Source organism: Diorhabda carinulata, chromosome 4 (assembly GCF_026250575.1).
Source record: "Diorhabda carinulata isolate Delta chromosome 4, icDioCari1.1, whole genome shotgun sequence".
Lineage (NCBI taxonomy): Eukaryota > Metazoa > Arthropoda > Insecta > Coleoptera > Chrysomelidae > Diorhabda > Diorhabda carinulata.
In genome coordinates this window covers 31,580,160-31,606,015 of record NC_079463.1, presented here as the reverse complement: position 1 = coordinate 31,606,015, position 25,856 = coordinate 31,580,160, and the positions used below count along the sequence as shown (strand labels likewise).

Sequence of the window (25,856 nt, the reverse complement as noted above, 5' to 3'; positions counted from 1 at the left end):
TTATTAAACATTTCTGGAGTCGTAATGTAATGGAGGTTTGCGCAGGTCGTACGGCCTCGTTTACATTCTGTTACTCAATATTTTATAGTTAGGAATAGTCTCAATCAGAGTAGAATCTAGTTCAGTTTTTATATTGGTTGGGCTAATGCCTTTCAAATGAAGATGTTTACCATTTTCACTATTGATGACTAACCAAACCAATATTAAACAACATGGCGTCTTCAAATTTGCTTAATAGATTGTGTACTTTTTAATAACTACCGCCATCTCTAGATCTGGCCAGATACTTCTGGGACCATTCTGATACTGATGTATCTGGTCTGATACTTAATCGACCGGCTCTATTTCTATTAAAAAATTTATTTTCTAAATTTAAGTTGGAGGTTAAACAGTGATTATTTATGACAGGAACGTGTTTTGTCTTCTTCTGTTTCTTGAACTTTGGTTATATATAATTAACATCCACTATAATGTGAGGGAATAAAAAATTTAGCTTTATTTATTTTTGCAATATCGATTTTGAGATTATTTGTTTAGAATTAGATTAATCATTTTTATATATTTCATTGCAATGAAGTCTTTATTATTAAAAATATTTAAAAAAGTAAAATTTGTGGTACAAAGATATTATAATGGATTAAAAAACATGTTTAAAATTGTAAATTGATCAAATAAGTTTAATTTTATTGAAAATAATGGAAAAATGAGAAAAAATCATCGTAAAATCACAATCAACATTGTTGAAATAAAAAATTAAATTTGACATAAATACTGTGACACGAATATTTATTTACAAAATCATTTGTTTGTTCCCTTAAGATTGAGATTATTTCATTTTCATTGTGACTTAAATTCGAACGTGGGATATTTTTCTCCGTATTAGGTATGTAAATGTAAAAGAAAACTGAAGAAAACATGACCTCAGTAACACCACAAAACGACGTAGAATTAAACGGTAAGTAAAATTGAAATCTTAAAATAATCTCTCGGAAATTTTGACGTTCCGTGACATTTCCGCTGGAGATATAAAAAATTAAATTTCGATTTATTTCTATAAAAACTGTCTCTAATAATGTTTTTTTTTGTATATTCACGACATAGAGCAATTTCCGAAAGCTGTAGTAATAAATTATCAAGTTTTTAATATTTTTTTATCAATTAGAAATATCTGGTAACTTAAAGTCGAAAGTTAATACAAGTACTATTTGAATTTATACAGTGAAAGTCATCCCATGGTTTCATCGGCTAGGAAAGTAACTAATTTTGGGGTAATCATGGGATTGTGTTCATTGAAAAAGGGGGCGAATATGTAATTACTAGTTTTGAACATAAGATAAAACAAAAATTACGTGGATCATACCACGAACCACTACATACAACGTCTTTTTATCAAAAAGAAGATCAAAGATGATACAAGATGTAAGATCTTACAGAGGAAGATGTTTTGAGACTGATCATCATTTAGTGATAAAGAAAATGATACTAAGAATGGTAAATACGGTGAACAAGACGATAAAAAGCAGAAAATGGAATTTGCGTAAACGAGGAAGGACGATTACAGGAAAGCAATAGAAAAGTAACTACAAAGGAACAAAGAAAAAGATATTATTGATGAGCAATGGAAAGATATTTAAAAAAATTTTATTACTGCAACGCCGAAAGTCATTGGTCAAGATATGAGAAAAAATAACGAATGGTTTGGCTGGCTAAGAACGTAGAATAAAAATTAAAGAGAAAAAAAGAGGTTATGTTGAATTGGCTACGAATATATATTAAGATGATTATGATAAATATAGAAAAATAAGAAAATGGAGCACGAAAAACAAAGAACATAAAATGACAGTATGGAAAAACGATAATAAAAACAAAGAAAATAAAATGATAGTAAGAATAAACGATAATAAAAACAAAGAAAATAAAATGACAGTATGGAAAAACGATAATAAAAACAAAGAAAATGAAATGATAGTAAGAATAAACGATAATAAAAACAAAGAAAATGAAATGACAGTAAGAAAAAACGATAAAAAAACAAAGAAAATGAAATGACAGAATGGAGAAACGATAATAACAACGAAGAGAATAAAATGACAGTATGGAAAAACGATAATAACAACGAAGAGAATAAAATGACAGCATGGAAAAAACGATAATAAAAACAAAGAAAATGGAATGATAGTAAGAATAAACGATAATAAAAACAAAGAAAATGGAATGATAGTAAGAATAAACGATAATAAAAACAAAGAAAATGGAATGATAGTAAGAATAAACGATAAAAATCAAAGAAAATGAAATGACAGTAAGCAAAAACGATAAAAAAAACAAAGAAAATGAAATGACAGAATGGAGAAACGATAATAACAACGAAGAGAATAAAATGACAGTATGGAAAAACGATAATAACAACAAAGAAAATGGAATGATAGTAAGAATAAACGATAATAAAAACAAAGAAAATGAAATGATAGAATGGAAAAAACGATAATAAAAATGATGTGGAATCATATCAACAACAATAACTCTTGCAAATTTTAAAGAAAAATAATGGAATTAATATTTCAGAAAATTATTAACGAAAGAAAACAGTGAATCCGTAGAAGATGATGTAAATGATGATGTTACAATAATAGAAAATGAAGTAAAACAAAAGGAAGTGGAATTTAATGACATAATCAACAAATTTGAACACAATAAAACTAGCGGACCAGACTAAATAGTGAATTGAACTAATAAAATTTGGGGGAGATAAGGCACAAAATATTCAAGATCGTGGAGAGAAGGGAGGGAATCTAAACATATGTAGTAATTTTAGAGGTATTAGTTTTCTTATTACCGTATATGAAATAATAATGAATACAAGATTGAAAAAGGTAGTGGAATCAGAAATAAGGAAGTATCAGAACAGTTTCAGACAAACAAATTCAACAGAAGCTACAAGCACAACATTAGTAAATGTAAATGCTATTTATCGACTTTGAACAAGCATTCGACAGTCGGAAAAGGAAGACGATTATAAAGGACATGGAAAAACTGCAAGTACCTTAAAAGTTTGGTGAAACTGATTATGCTAAATTCAAGGATAACGACAAAAGAAGAATCATCTGAGGAATTTGAAATAAATGCTGCGGTAAAGCAAGGCGATGTACTCTCATAGGGAATGTAATATCGATGAAAGTATCATTAATAAATCAAAACAAATAAAAGCATATGCTGATGATCTAAATTTGATAGCAATAGATCGAAAAAGTCTTGAAGATACATTAGAAAAAATTGTAAGGAAGGCAGGTAGAAGGAGATTGAAAATAAATCAGTAAACGACAACGTATGTGGAAATTGAGAGAATGAAGGAGGTCGATAAACAAGAAACAGTAAAAATAATCGACCACATTTTCGAAGTATATATGATAGGATAGATGATAAGAGAATAATTAAGAAAATTCATGGATCAGTGAAAATTCGAAATAATGTGGAGAAACAAAGCGATGAGCTCACAGAGAGAATCTATAAAACGTGCGTGAGACCTCAGAACCGAGACATCAACAACAAAAAGAATAATGAGAACCTCAGAGATGAAAATACTGCGAACCATGAAGGGAGTCACCCTCGGGGACCGAAGATATAAGAGAAGAATTGGGCGTACAGGATGTGGTGAGATGGGTCAGAGCACGAAAAAGATTCTGGAGGGAATGCCAGAAGACAGATGGACAAAGTGGGCTAAAACTCAGAGACCGAACACACGCAGACCTGTAGACAGATCACCAAAGAATGAGGTGGTATTAGAGCTGGAGTTCAGCTTCTCAAGAAGATCCAGGAAGAGGGCCAAATTTACAGGATTGAACAGGACCTGGTCTTTCCAATTTATCGAGCAACATTAATGTACGTCTGAATGAATTTGAAGTAATTGTCTACATAACCTCAATTCTACAGTAATGGAGCTCAAACATTTATCTCGTGTTTTAGAGCCAAACGCAACTGTTTTGGACGCACAGATCTCAAAAACTACCATTTGGAATAATCTTTTGTACACACAATGACAATATTTTTAACCAAGGGCTGTTCAATGTATTTCTCGAGGTACTTTTCGACATTTTTAATTTCCATATCCTTCTCGGCATCGCAATTTTTGTTTCTTCATTTTTTTATTGAACGGAATCACTTTTTTTGCTTCAATATCTTGAGGAAACAACGTCAAACGTACTTTTTCCAATGATTGGTATCAATAAATATAGAGAAACAGCTTCACAAATCTTCTAGATAGATATGTACGGTCCTTTATCCAAAAAGGATTTTGATTCGAGAGTTTTTTATTGAAATATTGTAAAAAATCTCGTTTATAATGGTCTAGAGTACTTCCAGAGGCGTTAAAATGAAAAATTGAGGTTGAGGTTTTAGAGTCTGAAGATGATCAGACTATTCTTGTTGCTTATACAGAGTTTTTTATCTAAGATCGACCATACCATAGTAATTTTTATCCAACTTTTCAAAAGGTTCTTTTAATTTTTTTCCTAGCTACCGAAGAAATTGAACAATACAAAATAGAAAAAATTACTCTCGATGGAGAACTGCTATCATCAAGTCTACCCCAACTAGAAATGGTAAGAAATCTTTCAATCCACAGTTTTTAGAAGTTTTTAATCACGATATTTCCAAATCTTTGGTAAAATCATAAATTTTTATTCAGTTTTGGAGTTTGAGAATTTTCGACCGTTTGTACTACAATAAATTTAGTTACTTTTCGTATCTAACTGTCTAAGAATTAAATTAAATATTTTAGTCTCAAAGTCCGAAAATAAAATCAGCAAGGGACCGTTCAGATACCAATGAAAAGACTTCGAAATACTCAGGTAGAAAAGGCTCACCGTCTCCAATTAAAAGGGAAATAACACCACGAACTAAATCTGCAGTATGTAAACCAACAGTGTCCTCGAGTATTCCCTTACCCATATCTAAACCGTCGAAGCCGGCTCACCCCTGCAGGGTTTCCAGCCATAATGTCGTGAAATCCAGTAGCAGCAAATTGTCCAAACCGGACTCAAGTTTGCTGAGAACTGTTGGACAAAATATAAGTAAACACACTTTGGAAATACAATTTTTGAATAAAAAGAGGAGACTCACGCAATTACAGAAGGATCTATTGGAAAAACAGAAACCTGTCTTGGATCTTTACCAAAGTCTTTTGCAGATCAAGAAAAAACTTGAAAATCTAGGAAAGAGTGTTTGCTTGGAAGAAATTAAATTGGTTCCTGCCTCAGGTGAGTATCTATGATATGAATATGGACAATGAACTTGAGTTTTTTCCGTTGTTGATGACACATATCTCAAAGTAATTCTTTTTACATAAAATCTTTCCTTTTGGTAATGATTTCGTTTATAGCTACGTAGAAACTTCTTACAAATTCAGCGGCGTGAGGTAAGTTATGCATCGACCTCATGGATATTTGGTCTTAGCTTTGTCTTCACGCTCAATATCGTTAAAATTGGCTCCGATTTGCATCAACTACATGCCTGCAATCTTGACTTGATCTTTGATTTATTCCCGTCTTTTAGAACCTCTTAAAGCTTTGGAAATCGACCATTGTGCTGTATGGCAACTATGTGATCCTGCAAAGCGTCCTCCAATCAAATCTTCGTTGGTTTTATGCAACTTGGATTGTTTTCCACTTCACAAAGCAGCTCTGAAGGATGAAGGATAGTTTCATCATCACCACGTCACTTTGAACCTTCTTTATGATTTAGAAATCAACGTTTGTACTCCACGGAAGCTTTGTGGTCTTGAATATCCTTCTCCAATCAATTCTTCGTTGCATTTATGCAACTTTGGATTGTTTTTGACATCAGAAAGTAGCTCTGAAAGATGAAGGATAATTTCATCATTACCACGTTATAACTTTTCAAAAATATACTGGCGCGAGTTAATTTATAAATCCACGTTATGGTTTTTTTGGTTTAAGCTTTATCTTAACGCTCAATTTTGCAAAAATTGTTTCTGATTTGCATCAGATGCATGTTCTCAGTCTTGACTTGATCTTTGATTAATTCCCATCACTTGGAACCTTCTTAATGACTTAGAAATCAACGTTCGTTGCTTTTATGCAGCTCGACGTCATACAACAGTTTTGTTCATAATTTTGGAACAATTCATTGCTACGAAATAAATTTTCAGGGGACGTGAGTCAACTCAATAATCGATATCATCAATCAAATCATTGATATTAACATCTTCTGTAACTTTTATCGATATTTCGTACAGTTTAATATTAAGACATTTTGTTTAATCGTCATATAACCCCGAAATATCCATAAATATTTTTCCTAGGAATAATTGGTTCTCAAGAATGTCCAGATGGAGCCGGAGAGAGCGTCCAACCAGAAGTAATTCTCGGTATGCAAACTTCAATCGAAGATATCCCGAAAACATTGATGGAGCTATGCAAAAACCTTCTATCCAGAAGAAATGTCATCGTCGATCTTTTGGATAGCATTGTAAAGTCGGATATAAACGTTGCCGAATTAACGGAACAAATTGAGAAGTTGAAAACGGAAGGAATTCAATTGCAGGAAGCATTGGATGTCGTCATTAATGAGCATCAAGGGAAAATTAAAGAGATCGTGAAAAACTGGCACATATTGATTAACAATAGGAAAGATTTAGGTACGAATTTGAAAGTTGAGGAACTAGAAGAGAAGATGAAATCGCAGGAAACGCTCATTGCCGAAGCTAATCAGGTAATTTTCCCTTTCTCGAGATTATTTATAAAGAAAAAATGTAGTAACCACCAATATTAACACTGAATTTCTAATTATTTAATATAAAAAACAATCACAATGCGTAGGAGCAAAAAATTTATGTATAATTAGTAGTTTCCAGATGTATGATTGTGTTTTTTTTTAAATTTCGACCACCATTGGACAAACATTGATATTTATATACCAAAAAATTGTTAAAACAAAGTCCAAAAAAGTTTTGTTGGTGTTTTCTGGTTCATAATTTAATTTAGATTCAATTTTGCTCAAGTCCAATCCCTAACTCACTGATATAAAGATAAATCTTCCAAAGACGCCTGGGAAGGGATCCCAACAAGTATGATAATCAGAAATTAAGGAAAGAAAAGACTGTAAATGGGTAAATAGAAGGTTAAAAGGGATACGCAACACAAATAAGTGCACACATACACCAAGACTTCTCTCTCTTTCCCTCGTCTCTTTTTTTGATTATTCTTTGCTTCCATAACCTGGTCATACGTTTTCTCATCGTTAATGATATCCTTCATTATCATTATTTGTTGTTTTAATTCCTTTACTTCCTGTTAATAGACGAGATAATCTGATACCACATGCTGCGGGTCGTCCCGCATCGCAGACAGGTTTTTTCTACCTCATGAGCGATCCATATTGCGTTAAGAATTTTGTAAAGTATTAGTTTGTACAACGGTGTGTAGTTTATACCACATTCTCGTCTAAGCTGCTTCGATTCCCTCGCTTTGTCCATTCACACCTTTTCTGTACATCCTGACCTTCTGGTCGGCTTGTATGTGTATCGTCTTTGTTCCCTTCGGTATGATTTTTTTCGCTTTCCAATCCGACGCTTCTACCTGTTTGCAGAAGCTCGGTTTGTCGTCAAAGAATACTCCCAGGTATTTTGCCCACTTGCGAGAGATAATCTCCACGTTTCCGAGTTCTAATCTTGTTTGGTCGCGGTCGTTTGGATCAAGCCTCTGTTTTATCTATTAGTTGTAGGTTCTATGACTCTATCCAGCTCTTAAGCTCAATAATATTAAACTATAGTTAGTCTCTATTAGACTTGGATACGTGGTTGAGGTTGAGGTTACCATTACTGATCACCTTGGTTATTCTTTTCGGTCTAAATGATCTCTAGTGAACTGTAGCTGTGCTGGTGAAAAGTGGTGGTTTCCCTTCATAGTTTTAATTAAGGGTAGATTTTTAGCAAATATATAAACTATTGATGAGCTTCATCATTCTCAAACAACTTTTTTGGGATAAAATTGAGTCAAAAATCTGAAAATCAATCTCAAATAATATCAATTTTGTAATTGAGGTCAAAATGTTGCGTTTTTGATTTTTAAAGTTTCTTGAAAAAATTCATTCTTACATTTGTTTGTATATTTTTCGTTTAGGTTATTCACGATTTGCAGAAAAAAATTGAAGACAAACGTTTCAGTTATGAAAAATCTATGAAGGATCTCAATGATGTCATACACGGATTAAGAAATCAAGTCCAGGTAAGATAAAACATTTTTTTAATGTGTAATTCATGGTGGTTAGGTTAGGTTAAATCTAAATTAATTGATTAATAATGAAGTATACTGAACACACTATTTATACTTCTATATCTGATTGTCTTCAGATACTAAACGACTGGGTTTACCTTCAGTCTCTGAAGACGATAACTTGGTTATCGAAACGCACTTCAGGTAGTGTGTTTTAGTGGTAGTGTGAATAGTGTGTTCAGTATGATTATCACCAACGGTTTCAAGAATTCTAAAATAGAATAATGAAGTATTTTGATGTAGGTAAATTTTTTTTTGTAATATTTGTAGAAATTGGAGTCCGATCTCGAAGCAGAAAAAAAGAATGTATCTGATTATAGATCTCGTATAAATACTAATCATCAAGCTTCGAAAAGTATGAGAAATAAAATTACAGATTTGGAAAATGAAAAGAAAAACACCGATAGTCTCAACGCGGACCTTAACAAAAAAGTCAAGTGAGTATTAATGCGAGTTTGGTTTGAAAATTGAGTAAATTCGTTTTTTAACAATCATATTTTTTGTATATTTTGAAATAAGATCATAATTTGATATCAAAACCAGTTCGATACTGAATTTTTCGAAAAAGTGAAAATTTTACACTACATATTTAATGTATTGTATATTAAAGTCAATTTTGTATTATAAATTCAGATTTAAAATAAAAAAATTGATGATTTCCATTCCGAGTCCGTTCAGGCGTTCTACCCAACCGATTTGCTTCATTTTTTTTTTCAATGAAAGGTATTGACGCACAGATCAGCCATCAACCATCGGATTTCATCTAATTTTCACCATTCTCAAGTTATACCCAAATGCGATTTACTCCTGTACATTACTTATGGGAGTTTTTCATATACACACGTTCTATCCTCAATATCTCAGGTTTTAATATAGCTACAGAGTTCGTTTTGGTTGAAGAACCCTCGTTGAAACACCTTCTTTCTTTTGAGTTTTTGAACACTTGAATCGGTTGAGTTGGAGAGGAGCAAGGCGCGGACATTCAATGTGGATTTATGGATTTTTGTAGGTTTTTGATAATTTTTCTACATTCAAAAATCTATATCTCAGGTTTTAATATAGCTACAGAGTTCGTTTTGGTTTAAGAACACTCGCTGAAACATCCTCTTTCTTTTGAGTTTTTGAACATTTAAATCGGTTGAGTTGGAGAGGAGCGAGGCGCGGACATTCAATGTGGAGTTATGGATTTTTGTAGGTTTTTGGCAATTTTTCTACATTCAAAAATCTATATCTCAGGTTCTAATATAGCTACAAAGTTCGTTTTGGTTTTAGAACACTCGCTGAAACACCTTCTTTCTTTTGAGTTTTTGAACACTTAAATCGGTTGAGTTGGAGAGGAGCTAGGCGCGGACATTCAATGTGGAGTTATGGATTTTTGTAGGTTTTTGGCAATTTTTCTACATTCAAAAATCTATATCTCAGGTTTTAATATAGCTACAGAGTTCGTTTTGGTTTTAGAACACTCGCTGAAACACCTTCTTTCTTTTGAGTTTTTGAACATTTAAATCGGTTGAGTTGGAGAGGAGCGAGGCGCGGACATTCAATGTGGAGTTATGGATTTTTGTAGGTTTTTGGCAATTTTTCTACATTCAAATATCTATATCTCAGGTTCTAATATAGCTACAGAGTTCGTTCTTTTCTATTATAATGATTTCTGATACTTATTTAATGGATTCGATGCGGGCGAAGCCGCGGGTAAAAGCTAGTTCAGATTTAAAAAAAATAGGAAAAAAACCCAGAAAAATTTTAAATAGCTGTTATTTTGAAATTTTAATGGGCGTTATGACATATGTCAACTGTCATCTGGAAAAATATTTTACAAAAACGAGGGATGATGAAAAAATGTTGTTAATTGTTGGGATTTCTTTGTTTGGATCTTCAAGATCATTTTTTCGTAAACCTTCAACTGTTTTTTTGAGATCCAAAGACCGTTTCCCGTTCTTAAGACATATTTTCACTATTGAATCATCCATAGCACAAACAGTCTTCAGATTTGTCCTGAAAATTGAGTTTTTTCTATGTAAATCCGCTTTTGAAAATCTTATTTCGTATTAATTTTTATAATTTGATATCAAAAATTATATACAATCATTCAAAATTTGTCTGTATAAATCGTAAAACACTTTCACATAAATATTTGTCTGAAAATGATTTTAAAAAATGAAATATTGTTGTTTTTTCATTAATTGTTCAAAGATTGATTCTTGGAATTGAAATAAAACAAAACTTCTAACTTTTATTGACAAATAGGTACCTACAGATTTAATTTCAATTATGTATTATAAATTCAGATTTTAAAAAATAGGAAAAAAACCCAGAAAAATACATGGAAACGTTTGAAATAGCTGTTATTTTGAAATTTTAATGATCGTTATGACATTAGTCTTCAGATTTGTCCTGAAAAATTGAGTTTTTTCTATGTAAATCCACTTCTAAAATTGTTATTTCCTATAAATTTTTATAATTACAACTATTCAACACTTTCATATAAATATTTGTCTGTAAATGATTTAAAAAAATGGAATATTGATGTTTTTTCATTAATTGTTAACTTTTATTGGCAAATGGTACTTACAGAGATCTTATGAAATTGCTATGTAATCTTTTGTCTAGTCCAAAAATAATCCGAGGGGGCTAAATCTGGCGAATAGGATGCATGTAGTAGCAATTCAAACTTCATTGTTGGACAATCCTTGACCCCCGAGCTATTTTTTCAAATCTGGGAACAGAAAATAATCCGAGGGGGCTAAATCTGTTGAATAGGATGCATGTAGTAGCAATTCAAACTTTAATTCACCAATTTTGGTCATTGCAATAACGGATGTGTGAGCTGGTGCATTGTCTTCTTAGCCAAATGCGGCCGTTTCTTCAATCAATCAACATTTCTGTAGTCGACCACCGTGATGCTGGTCTTCGTAGAGCGTACGGCCTATTTTGACGAAGGAAAAGTCTCATCGAGAGTAGAATCTGGTTCAATTTTTATATTGATGACTGCCAAACAAATACTAAACAACGTGGCGTCTTCAAACTTGTAACATATGCTGTATAAGTTCTAATGTAGTTGTCTACCGCCATCTCTAGGTCAGGCCAGGTACTTCTGGCATCATCCACGTACAAAGTCACTGGTGATTAGGTTTAATATATAAAAATTGACATATCTCTAGTTTGTTTGGTCCGAGTTTCGACTTTGTCTTTGAAATGACATTTTGTTTTAATTATAGGCAATTGCAAGATCAGCTGAAGCACAAGGAAGCTCAATGGAACAAAGAAAAGGAAGAAATGACGAAGAACATGAAACATCAAGAAAATATGCTACAAAAATTGTCTTCCGACAAATCGAGCTTCGAAACCAGGTGCCTGATCCAAATAACACTCAGAGCATTTTCTGAGCTGTTGATTCCTCAACCTTTCATCTAAATCTTCCTCTTATTATACTATAAATATACTATAATTTTTTTCGAAAATTTTTATACATATTAATATTTTTTTTTCCATTTACTAGACTTTAATTTTTTTGATTTCGAAATATGTGTAATTCAATATTCGCTGTATTTCTATTAGCACCTGTATATTTAAAAATGCGAAATAAATATATCAAAATGACAAAAAAAAAAACGTAGAAAGATGCGGTCGTTGTATATTTTCAGCTCAACAAAAAAAAATATTTAAAACGAATTTATACGTATACAGTATGTCTCCTAGAAGGATTAACTAAAAGTCGTCGAAAGAATGCAATTTTTAGAAATAAAAAAAATACACATAACTAAATATTTTCTAAATAGTAAAGACAAAAAAAAAACTATGAAAGCAGTAGGCGTCCCGTCGAGCACAAGATGCGGTGGATAAAGGTAACAATCCACCGATTTTGCGTTCGAACTTGGGAATTGATGTGATATAATAAAAAATTTTAGATTGGAAGAGATACAAGGAGAACGTACCATGTGCGAAGAGAGTCTAATGTCGAAATTGGCATCGCTCCAAAGCGAATTGGAAACGGTTAAGAGAGAACTAGAACAGGCGAACGCGGAAAAGAACGAAGCTCAAGAGAAATGTAAAGGAATGGAAGAATTGATCACTAAAATGGGTTTGGATAATAAAGAGACGATGAATATGGTCAGCAATAGTATGAATTGGGGTAACGGTAAGTTTAAAAAATGTTTTTTATATAATAAAAAGTTCAACAAACCATATTGATGATCATCGTCTTCAGTATATAACCATCCTCTAAGTCTACATCGCTCCTAGCTAATCTTCATTTATTCGATAAGGTTCACTAAGTCTTTTCCTATCGATTCCTTCAGGACGCGCGTCGCTTTTTCTTTCACAGCTTCGACATACTCAAATATTGTTAGTATTAATGCAGATTTGACCTCAGGAAAGAGGTAGAAGTCACCCGGTGCAAGATGCGAAGAATAAGTGGGTTGATCTTGCACTGGGTTATTCTACTTGGTTAAAAAACTCTTGACGGACTGTGCGGCGTGAGCTGACGCATTGTCTTGATGAAGAAGCCATGAATCAAGGAATTTAGTAAGAAGATGAAGATGATAATGTTGGTCAACACTTTCATTTACAGAAACCTATATAATTCCTTGAATATCTGAAAAAAAACATAATCATTTTGGCTCCTGGCGAAGTAGGTCCTTCTAGTGTATTGATTGGCGTTCACAGCTAAAAAACCAAAGATTCGTTACAAGTTATTAGTTTTTCTAATAAATTTCATCGCGTTCAAAGTGTCATTACGAATATTTCCGCACACACTTTTCTCGCGATAAAATTTTCACGTGAAATTTTCCGCACACTTTCTTTGTCAATTCCTATAGATTCAGCAACGCATTAATACTAAGCAGACGGTCAGATTCAGCATCATCTTCAACATCTGAACACGTGAACGCGTTGAACATTCAATGTCTTACAGTCCCTGTACAAACGAAGGCCGCAGCTGCACTGGTTCGTCTACAGACACGGCAGATTCGAAAAAGTAGGCTTCGGGATAAACAATTGACAATTTGGTGCATGCGTAGTCTGGTTTTCGAATTTCTGTTGACCAAATCATCATTACTAATTTCTTTATTTGTTCCTATCCCGTGCGTCTTATATCTGCCTTTATCTATTTTATCTTTGGTATTACTTTTTCTTCCTACTTTTCTTCGCTATAACTATTCATTCGGGAGACGAGCCCCAGCTACTTGATACTTACGTAATTGATGGTTGATCATTTTTCATTCGTTCAACTTCTCCAGATGCTTTCAACAGATTGAATCTCTGCAAAAACGTTTCCCGCTATCTCTTTCGATTTTTTCCATAGTTTGGAGCGATTGGAGGAATAACTGTTTTATAAACTGATAATATTATGATTTTCTGACTTTTTTTATATCTTTTCTAAAGCTTCCTTCCATTACCATATATAGAGTTTTCTGTTAGATACCTTCTTTTAGGTTAGGTTAGGTTAGGTTGGATTTTCTTGCTCTTATTTCAAACCTAGCTAGGATATTATGCATTTCTTTTTGAAGTATACTTTATTTTACAACAAACAAGAGTAAATAACATTATCAAGATGTTTTTCTTCGCGCTGCTGACATCCAAAATTCAAATTAAATATCCACCTTTTTCGCAGATCTTTCGAAAGGCACTACAAAAGCTAACGAATACTCCGAAAGTATGGTTAAAGATATAATTATTCAGGAATACAAAGATAAAATCAGAGAATTAGAAGAAGAAAATAACCTTCACAGAGAAAAGATAGCTACGGTGGTAAGTTAATTAACTTCGTTAATAGTTTTAATTATTGCTCTTCCAATCCAACTTATTGTTTAAGGAGAAAAATAGAAAAGTGCCACCATCAGAAACGGAAAAAATTGTTATGAATCAACACGATATCGTCTCCAAATACAAACAACTTTTATCGGAGAGTGAAAAAAAATTAACTGAAAAGTGAGTACTAAAATTGTATGCGTGTATGTGTCTGTGTGCGTCCACCAGCTTTCACTGTATACAAATGTGCACTAAGACCGACTCCACTTAAGTCTTCTGTGGGCCTGTGCAATTTATGTCAGTATGAGGAACTTGATGATGCCTCGCACTATAATTCAGTTGGGAAACGTCCTAGGTACTTCGTTTGTCGCGTAGCAGATCCTGGAGGACGTTTATGACGAAGGTTGTCGTTGCATTCCATTTTTTGTCTACGCTTCGACCAAGGTCTTAGGTGCGATCCCTTGATCGAGCGTTTTTTTTTTGAGGAAAATGCTTTTTACGTATCACCAGGACAAAATTTCGCACTCGTTTTTCCTACTGACTATTACTTCGCGGGCAGAGGATCTAGTAATAAGGTCTTTGAAGTCCACAGCTTCTTGTTCTTCAACTGCCTGCTTTACTAGCTGCTCACTCGATGGAAGATACAAAGCAACGAGATCTCTGGACGAAGTTTCTGCTTTAACACAGTTTCTGCTGGATAATTCGAAACGAGGGCACGCAAAAAATACACGCTCAGCATCTCCGTTTACACCGGCGTAGGGCGGACACTATGAAGACGTGTCGTGCTTGAAAACTATACAGATATATTGATCCAGCGTGCCTTTCAGCTCATGTCGGTATATCTTAAATCTTTGCTGCGCCGCAGGCTGGGCATAAAGATAAAGTACCCTTGGAACCAGTTGACCAGTTTTTCTCTGGTATTAGCTGTCGAAATTGGAACCCATTCCCAATAGTGTCAAGTGAAAATCTGTAAATCTTGAGACTTGCGACTGTTTTCCGGAAAAATCAACCATCATTAATTGGTATATATAGAGTTAATGTTTACACTGTTGTTTGATAATAAGGTCTTTTTGGAAAAAGAACAGCAGCTAAAGCTTTTCGATGGACCAGAATTTTTTTTGGTATAAGAGCAGAAATATTTCTACAATTAGACCATTCCAAAAAGTCCTTTCGAAATTTAAGATTTTGGTGCTGGATTTCTAAGAGGACATTATATTCTGGTGGAACTGGCTCTTGCTGAAATCGATGAGTGTAGGTTGAATTATAATATAGTCATTTCGATTTTTTTTATGTAAAGATCAAGCACAAGAGAATAAACCTCTCTGTAGGTTGTAGTTTTCGGAAAAGACGTGCCTTGGTAGCTGATTCCACAGGAATGCACTTCTCCAAAGAAAGAAGTCCATACAAATTGACTTTCTGGGCGTTTGCAAGCGGTGTTTATGAATCGCGTTTACCTGTCGAGTAGGTCTTGTAGATATTGCTCTAGGTGGGATTATGCTGGAAGCTGTGTAGAGGATCTGCCACGTTGTATCGGTGAAACAGGGTCGACGAAGGAGGATCACCTAGATTCTCCCAAACTGACCAACTCTGGATCACCTGTAAGTCGAAATGCTTCACTAGATTCAACCAAACTGACCAACCAGGAAATATCAACGCACCAAGGAAATAATCGTTGAAAAAGAATTCGATTTTGATATTAAGGAGAATAGACATATTGAAAAAGCGACTGATTGTATTGAATGACGAATAAAACTAAAAATATGAATAGAAAATGGCTGTGACTGTTTTATGTTTCTAGAACTTTTTACTTATGTGGTTATGTTTGAATGCTCCATTTATAGACGTTTTTAGTATTATTATTTTCCATGACGGGACGTCTTTTTAACAACCATCATAATAACCTTTAGATTTCTTGCTTTAAGATCACAGGAAGTGGCCAAACTGACATCGGAAATTCGTCAATTGAAAGTTCGACAAGAACATTTGGAGGAACTGAACCTGAAATGTCCAACGGAAAATCTACAGAAAATGGTGGAAGAAGGTAGAAACAAATTGACGGAACTGATGAGGAAATCTTTAGAAAGCGAACAGAAAATTATACAATACGAGAGCATTATAGAGAAGCAGAGTAAACAGATGAACGAAATGGAGAACAGATTGAGGTATCAAGTTAGCATCGTAGATGTTTTGAAAGCTTCCAGGGAGGAATTGATCATCGACAAAGACAGTTTAACGAGATACACTCAGGATTTGAAAAACGCTTTGTTAGAAGTAATTATTTTGTTTGTATACTTTTTATTTATATAAACTTGTTTTACGAGGGCTGCTACTTAAGTTTTGAGATATGGCAACACTGATGTGGTCACACTTCACGTTCCAATCATTTTCCACCATAACAATTAAAACTAAAACGTTTTTGAAAAGTCAAAATACGAAACTGAAGGATCATCCGCCGTACAAAACGTTTTTCTACATCTGAAGAAGCGTTCAAATCACATGATTTGAAGGTACCTCAATCGGAATGAAGAAAATGCTCCGATAATTGATTAAGATGCATGTAAAAGTGTATTTGATCTTAATAGAGAATATTTTGAACAACAATAAAGCCGTATCCAATGATAAACGTTTGTTTTTATTTATTTATCTCAAAACTTGAGAAGCAACCCTCGTATTATATAGATGGATACTTTTTCTTATTATCCTGTTGAAATTAATTGATTAAGAAGAATAATTTTTTCGTATCCTACTGACCGCGCCACATATTAATAAATATCTGAGCTCGTGCAAGTGAATTAAGATGTTGTTTATTTCTTTTCAAAAAAAAAGCGAACTGCTCGAAATTTGGTGTTTCAAAAACGACTCATAGTGAACATATTTATTTCTGTTTAGGTGAAGAAGGAAGGAAAAATGAAAGAACGTTTGATAAAAGAGCTACAAGAGAAAATAGACGATCGGGAGAAGCAGATTAATAAGTTGAATAAGGAATTGAAAGAATTGGAGGTTAATCTGAAGATGACAAACGATAAACGTTACAAATTGCAAGACACGATAGTGAGCATGGAAAAAGAACTGCAGGCGACGAAAGCCCATATCAATGGATTAGCTGACATAAATACACGGTATGAATCCGGTATGAGACATAATTCTAGTAAACATACAATACTAAATAACGATTATAGTACAGCTTTGAGTTTATTACAAAGCTATTTAGATAATTGTCGTCGGACGGATGAAAAAACAATCAATTCAAAATCGCTTATCGGTTTATCGATTAAAAAAATCGAGAATATAAAAATGAGGTTGAATTATTTAACTAAAATCAATGCTTTAACTCGATCGGTATCTACCGATTCTAGGAACGATGTTTTTTCTAATAATTCTAGTTCGTCGAGTCGGGTATCTTCGAGAATATCGTTAACGCGAAGTTCGAGGCAAAAAAATTTGGAAAAAATTGTGGAAATCACCGCCAAGAGGTACGATTATTTGCAAAAACAGGCGTACGAATCTTACGAAGAATTGACGAGTTTAATTAAATTGTCTGTGCCATCGAGCGATAAGTTTTTTGTAGAATAAGATGATATGTGGACCAATTCATGGTGTCGAATAATAAAATAAATTTTGTTTTTTTTTTTATATCGAAAATATCTCATCTTATTTGGTTTTTTCTTTTTCGAAAAAGAGCACTGATGGTTATTAGGTTATTCATTATAAATTACCCACATTTCATCATCGTCATTATTACTACAAAATATTGGGGACGTTGACCGTTGACAGTTGACGTTGACCGTTGACGTCGACAGTTGACAGTTGACCGTTGACGTTGACCGTTGACCTCATTTCGTAAAATCATGAATGATGTCCGAATTTAGAGGTATGGATGCAAAAAATCTGTACAAACTTCAATTATTTGCACTCCAAGAAACAATTTCTTTGTTTTTCGTTTAAATTTGACCAAAAACGTTGAATCCTTAATTGAGGCATATTAATCTAGATCTATGACACTCTTTTTCATATATTTTGGCGGTTACAGAAAGTCTAAAAGGATAAAGGTATGTTGAAGAACGACCACGAGAAAATATATCCAGCCGTACCAACATTGTCGAGTTGATCTGTTTGTATCTTTTGAAATAGATGGATTGGAAAGTAATTTTGGTTTTCTAGTATAAAACAAAACACTTATTTTCAACAAAGAATAGTAGTTGATCAATCACGTTTTGCTCAATGACCTTTCATTCAGTTTCATGATTCGGCGCTCATAAAGTTTCTGGTCCTTATCATGAAAAAACCAGGTGCGGTTGAAGGTCATCGCCATTTGTGAAAATTTGACCATTTATTCTACAAACTTCGAAATAAATGGCAATCAGATGATGCCAGATCAGGGCTATTTGGGGAATGTAGCATCACTTCCCAGCCAAGCTCCAATAGTTTTCCACGAGTTGCCAAAAATATGTGAGGCCTTGCATTATCACGGAGCCTTTCCGATTTGACAGTTATGGACGTTTTTCTTCGATTGCTTAATCTATTTCCAATAATTGTTGACAGTAACCTTTAAAATTGACCGTTTGGTTCATTGGAAGCAGCTCAAAAAACACGACATCTATGTAATCTCACCAAACTGACAGCATGAGCTTTTTTGTTGTTTTTCAGCTTTCGATGCGGTTAGTGCTGATTCATTTGCTCCATGAGCTCCATGACCGTTATCTAGCTATGTTATATGACGATTCTCTTCAATTACGACTTTTATTTGGTCATCATCAACTTCAGTAGGCCGACCAGGACGCTTACGTCGCGAAGGGTCGAAATTACTGAAGACACGGCGCAAAGGGTTTGAATGGCGATTACGGTGTCCACTCGCCAACGTCAGCGTGGAAAAGAATTTTCTATAGTAAGCATCTTGACGCTGCGTTCGGCGTGACGCTGTACGCGACCGACGGCATTTATAGGAGATCATAACCTAAAAACAATTTTTCAAATGCTACGAAATGTACAACTGTAAGTCAGCACTGGTTTTCGTAAATTCGGCAATATTTTCCTACTAATTAGTACATTCATATCAGAAAATTCACATCTAATATGGTCGGCACCAAACAACAAATCACGTGAACTAAATTTGCGTAAATTGTTTCTAGTTGTTGCCCAGGTTTAACCATGTAAGGGGCGGCATTTGATCTAAGTGAAATTTTTCCAGTAGGAACTACATAAAGTGCAAAAATATTCATGGAAGAAATGAAGTCATGATAGACGGTCGGACGTCTAAAGGTAATTTTTTTCTGATCATTCATCTTCCATTTTGACTTGTTTGACTGTAGTTTTGTCCAGCATGTTGTGTCACCGTTGGGGTGGTGTATGGAATGAGGGCATGCATTTTTTAAACAAAATCTTTACAATATTTGAAAATTTACCATTATATTAAAGGTTTTACAGAATATTTTGTCCGTTACTAAAAAAGCACACACTTAATTTTGCCTGCGTAAATCGGAGTTTCTACCTAATGTCACTGTCATTGTCAATTAATTAATAATTAATTTGTTCAGGAAATTACTATTGTTGCCAAATTGGAAGATTGCTGGACAGAAATGGTTAATAATTATAGTTAATGATTCTTTTTGTAAATACTTCCCTGATAAGTCAATATTGGCAAACATGGCAACAATGGTCAAGTAAATTTATGTAGAGTACCTTCTATTTTTACTTAGTAACCACTTAAAGTACAATTGAAACATCTATAGAAAATGACGATGATGATGCGGTTGGTATTTTGTAACGAATAACCCTGTACAATGTGGACTTTTCATTCTATTTTTTACAATGTTTTTGATAAGCTACAACTATTTGATAATTCTGGAAGTTATACTTCTTTTGGCGCGTTCGGAGGAATGATTTGATTTGATTTTTCAGAATATTGTGTGTGATTTTACTATATAGATAGATGGTTCACCGTGTATTTTCGTGATAAAAGTGATTTTTTCATTATTTTCTATTTTTTAAGTGCAATTATATATTTGATATTAATAGTCGGTATGTATTATTTTTATTTGTCACATTACAAATGCAAACTGAGTGTTTGTATATCCACAATTAATTTATTAACACGTTAACTGCCAGATGTTATTATTAGCATATGTATACAGTTTGCTAAAACGCCGGATTACAAATCATGATTATCCGTTACGCGCTCGTTGTTAAACTATAGTTCTTCAGAATGAAGTGTACGCGTCAATTGTGGCATCCGACTGAAAAAAGTAGGAAAAATATTTATACCATATATAAAAAGAACAAAAAATCCTTCACCTTTAACGTCATTGGGTTTCATAGTGATAAATGCAAGGGATTGTGGAAATTACAGACATCTTACATGCCTTGATGGTTTCGATTCTGTTTCTAGTCGTAATCGACCACAAACAAACAACTTGGCAGATCAAAAGTGAAAGTTATGTTTGTGCCACATATAAAAAGAACAAAAAATCCTTCACCTTCAGCACCATTGGTTTCCAGGGTGATAGATTCAACAGATTGAGGAAATTACAGTCATCTTACATGCCTTGATGGTTTCGATTCAGTTTCTAGTCGTAATCGACCACAAACAAACAACTTGGCAGATCAAAAGTGAAAGTTATGTTTGTGCCACATATAAAAAGAACAAAAAATCCTTCACCTTCAGCACCATTGGTTTCCAGGGTGATAGATTCAACAGATTGAGGAAATTACAGTCATCTTACATGCCTTGATGGTTTCGATTCTGTTTCTAGTCGTAATCGACCACAAACAAACAACTTTGCAAATCAAAAGTGAAAGTTTTGTTTGTGCCACATATAAAAAGAACAAAAAATCCTTCACCTTCAGCACCATTGGTTTCCAGGGTGATAGATTCAACAGATTGAGGAAATTACAGTCATCTTACATGCCTTGATGGTTTCGATTCTGTTTCTAGTCGTAATCGACCACAAACAAACAACTTGGCAGATCAAAAGTGGAAGTTATGTTTGTGCCACATATAAAAAGAACAAAAAATCCTTCACCTTCAGCACCATTGGTTTCCAGGGTGATAGATTCAACAGATTGAGGAAATTACAGTCATCTTACATGCCTTGATGGTTTCGATTCTGTTTCTAGTCGTAATCGACCACAAACAAACAACTTGGTAGATCAAAAGTGAAAGTTATGTTTGTGCCACATATAAAAAGAACAAAAAATCCTTTACTTTTAGCACCATTGGTTTCCAGGGTGATAGATTCAACACATTGAGGAAATTACAGTCATCTTACATGCCTTGATGGTTTCGATTCAGTTTCTAGTCGTAATAGACCACAAACAAACAACTTGGTAGATCAAAAGTGAAAGTTATGTTTGTGCCACATATAAAAAGAACAAAAAATCCTTCACCTTCAGCACCATTGGTTTCCAGGGTGATAGATTCAACAGATTGAGGAAATTACAGTCATCTTACATGCCTTGATGGTTTCGATTCTGTTTCTAGTCGTAATCGACCACAAACAAACAACTTGGCAGATCAAAAGTGGAAGTTATGTTTGTGCCACATATAAAAAGAACAAAAAATCCTTCACCTTCAGCACCATTGGTTTCCAGGGTGATAGATTCAACAGATTGAGGAAATTACAGTCATCTTACATGCCTTGATGGTTTCGATTCTGTTTCTAGTCGTAATCGACCACAAACAAACAACTTGGTAGATCAAAAGTGAAAGTTATGTTTGTGCCACATATAAAAAGAACAAAAAATCGTTCACTTTCAGCACCATTGGTTTCCAGGGTGATAGATTCAACAGATTGAGGAAACTACAGACATCTTACATGCCTTGATGGTTTCGATTCAGTTTCTAGTCGTAATCGACCACAAACAAACAACTTGGCAGATCAAAAGTGAAAGTTATGTTTGTGCCACATATAAAAAGAACAAAAAATCCTTCACTTTCAGCACCATTGGTTTCCAGGGTGATAGATTCAACAGATTGAGGAAACTACAGTCATCTTACATGCCTTGATGGTTTCGATTCTGTTTCTAGTCGTAATCGACCACAAACAAACAACTTTGCAAATCAAAAGTGAAAGTTTTGTTTGTGCCACATAAGCCTTTACCACCAGCAGTTTCACTGGTGAATAAGCGCAAGAGCTTGTGGAAGCTACAGACATCTTACATGGCTCCACGATTTCTATTCTGTTTCGACCACAAACATACATCTTTGCAGGATGCTTGAGGTTATTCAACGCGAGGTTCACTACATAACATACCAAGAACTGATGAAGCAATCAATGATCCATGAGATATCAACGTTTGAAAAAAATTTAAACTAAGACTTGAGTTATTTTTGCACTATAGTAATTTAGAATTACTCGTTCATCCACTACGTTCTCCGGATTTAAGCCCCTGATTTAAAAATCCTAAGAAAAGATAAGTTTGACGATGAAATTGTATAACAGAAAGATCGAAATATTTTTAAAACACAGTATATAGAGGCTACATCGAAAATAAAATATTTATATAAAAAAAAACCTGTTTTTCATTCGAAAAATCATAGATTTGTTAACCTGTCCTTGTGTGATTGTTCGGCACATCTGGTTAGTTGGCAACCGTGCTGTACAGGTGGCGATTAACGTGTTGATTCGCTTTTCGAAATTATATCTATTCGATTAAATTTTAATTATAGTCATAATATTTTGTTTTTTATTCATAAACACTCAGTATACTGGCACGCGGGATGAAATTTTAAGAGTTATTTCAATTAGATACGCCAAAGAAGTATAACTTCTTACGTGCGTGCAAAATTACACAGAATTAACGGTTTATCAGGAACTAAATCACGAGTAAAACGATTTGTTGATCGAACTGATTATTATTGAAAATCCGATTAGTTCAAACTTGAAGGAAAGTTGTACATTGAAACGTTTAAAACCCCATTCAAAATTCAAAATTCGATCACCCATGGGGCCATATTTATCATAAATTTACTAAAACGACAATCACTCCCGAAATTATCATCCTATAGTGTGTCAAAATTTGAAAATTAATATATAAGGTACAGCATAAATTCATTATTAGCTATTTATGATTAAAAACAACACGATATAGGGTAAATAACAAACTGTTTACTGCCTTTATACCAACAATTACAATTTCGCACGTTTCGATAACCAAGTTATAATCTTCAGGAGATTTATTTGATTCAGAATCCAAGTGGAAACTAAGAAAAATTCGTCTTGGTTCATAAATATAATTATATTTTGAAATAATACCAATCTAAAAGGTGGGTTATTGGATTTGTAAAAAAGTAAGTAGGACCGACAAGGGGAACTGTTAATATCAGGATTAAGGAGCACCTATAATACGAATGGACAGAAAAACCTTGTATTCGCGAGCATGTTGTCTTAAATATAAAATAAGTAATAGAAAACTGCATTCTGTTAATTCAATATCAGCTATTTTTTCAAATATTGAAGTAGTATCAACATACGTGTCGAAATCTTAACACATAGATACGAATACTGTTTGAAAAAACCTTGTATATGAAAAACAAATGAAGTAAATAATACCGGGGAAGATTGGAAAGGAGACATTGTTAACTTGGTGTACTGATGGGCTGTTTTCGCTGAAGAAAAACTATGTTATGTTATATTCTGGAAAATGTTGAGTTGATCAGAGATTGTACACATACTCCTAGATACTCTACTACTTGAATACCAGACAACGAAGGTTGGTATTTAACCGAAAAAGAATTTTCAAAAGCATTGCGATTAAAAACTAAATAGAAAACATTCTCTGAATTTGGCGAACATAAAAACGAGGACAAGTAATTTAACATTTAACACATAGTGTTCTCAATTGTACTAGATTCTATGATACAGCATATAGATTTCAGAAATAAATCTGTCAAGGGTACAGTATATTAGACATCCTTTATGGCTTGGGTCTCTGAAGGGGATGATTTGGTTATAGAAACAGTGAAATTATGAGTCCTGCCATAGTAGTGAATAGCGAGGTCTGAAAATTGATTGATGAGACTGATTTGTTTGCTGAGCTTGTGGTAACACAATGTGATAGCCCTGCTGTATCCAACTTTATTTTTCCGTCTGCTTCCGGTCATTATTTCCCTTTCAGCTAGGTGTTTATTACTTGTGAGGTATTGGTCGCGAAATCTCGAAATAAAATTGGGATTGGATGACTCAAGCTTACGGTAAAGTATATAAAGTGTTTGTTGATAGTTGTATGACTCATCCACGAATGTTTATTTAGCTCAAAATGCTCAATTAGAGCCTTGAAAACGTGGAAGATGGAGCTCGAGGAAAGTAACCGTTAAAAATAAGTTTCTAGAGTAAATATCAACCGCTAAACCGTCAGATCGTTTCAATCGGTGTATTGGTGCAAAAGGGAAGTACTTTACTTACAAGTACTTACAAGTCAGACCTTAAATTCTAACATTTACTTTTCGAATTAATCCTTAAAGAAAAAATTAATTAAAAATGAGCTGATAATGAATGTATGCATTAGTTTTTATAATGAAATTCCTAGTTGATTTGATTTCTGTATTTTTGCAGGTCAAGGAAAGCTAAGTGATAGAGAAAAAAATAATCAGGCACTAATGGAGGATTTATTGCGAACGCATATGGTTACTTTAATTTTATTCTTTATAATTAGAAATCGTAGTTTCCCTTCTACATATAAATAAATTGTCTATACAACATTTATATTTCGAGTTTTTAATTATTTGGTCCTAGAAGTACCTGGCATGACCTAGAGATGGCGGTAGTTGCTTGAAAAATACCACAATCTACACAGCATATGTTTCAAGTTTGAAGACGCCACGTTGTTTAGTATTTGTTTGGCAGCCATGGAATAAATTGGTCAGTAAAATATGGTGTAGCAGAGTTCAAACGTGGCCGTACGACCTGCGAAGACCATCATCGCAGTGGTTGCCCAAACGAGGTGACGATTCCACAAATGTTGAAGAAAATCAACAAAGACTGAAAGCGCGCGACTTATTAACTGAAAGTTTGGACATGAGAAAGCTGTGCTCAAGATTGATGTCTCATAATCACAATGGAACCAAAACAGCATCTATTTCCACATAATCTAGTACCACTACGATGTCCTAAGGTACACCAGTAGCTAGAAAATTCATCTCTATCTAATCTAGTACCATTCCCAGATCAAATAATACCTTAGCAGCTAGTAATACTACTTCAGATCGAGCTTTTGTTAAACAGGAATGATTTTCATTCATTATTTCCATTGTAGTACCTCATAATCTAAGTTTAAAACAGCGAGAAAAACAATAAAATAATGTTGGTGGATTAGGGGGCGTATACGTTGCGTGTTCGTGTCACTGATCGCTTCGAGCTTCACTCGTTTCGTCTTACAAGCTTCCATGACTCTTACGGAATATTTTAGAATCATCACCAACAGTTTCATGCTCGCAACGATTATTTCTAGCACATATGTGTAAAACACACAGTTTAAATGTAAAAAGTATGTGATGGTGGTACCGGGCTAGTACATCATACATTAGAATTTCCGTCTTTTCAAAGTTACCTCAAGCGCGGCAGAAAATCAGTTTCAAAACTCAATATTTCACGACAGAAAACATTTTGGATTCGTGTTTTTATTGACGTTGTCGTGGTTGAGTCAACTTGTGAGTGAGTGAGTGAATTCTAATGTTATAAATTTTTTTTTCAGAACAAGACACAAATGCATCAAACCCTTCTGACAGATCTTTGAAAATTAAGATTACTGTGCAGTGAAAAAATAAATCTACAAAGTTTATAATAACTTTACAAGGAAATAAAGAAAACAATTCATAAA

The 25,856-nt window shown here is 33.8% G+C and overlaps 1 protein-coding gene across 5 annotated transcripts; it reads left to right on the top strand.

Annotated features, from left to right (window-relative positions):
• Positions 1 to 761: 761 nt before the first annotated feature.
• Positions 762 to 25,856, top strand: LOC130892968 (myosin heavy chain, clone 203-like). Of its 5 annotated transcripts, none has more exons than XM_057798725.1 (13): positions 762 to 955; positions 4,513 to 4,598; positions 4,778 to 5,255; positions 6,320 to 6,729; positions 8,139 to 8,243; positions 8,562 to 8,728; positions 11,513 to 11,644; positions 12,203 to 12,432; positions 13,906 to 14,042; positions 14,107 to 14,222; positions 15,950 to 16,313; positions 16,932 to 17,161; positions 25,731 to 25,856. In XM_057798725.1, exons 1-13 carry the CDS (start codon positions 916 to 918, stop codon positions 25,759 to 25,761), a joined length of 2,526 nt encoding a protein of 841 aa, XP_057654708.1. In that variant the 5' UTR covers positions 762 to 915; the 3' UTR covers positions 25,762 to 25,856. The 5 variants fall into 5 exon arrangements, with proteins under 5 accessions (XP_057654708.1, XP_057654707.1, XP_057654706.1 ...); XM_057798724.1 differs by having other exon boundaries at positions 16,932 to 17,172; XM_057798723.1 differs by lacking the exon at positions 25,731 to 25,856 and adding an exon at positions 24,593 to 24,742 and having other exon boundaries at positions 15,965 to 16,313; positions 16,932 to 17,172.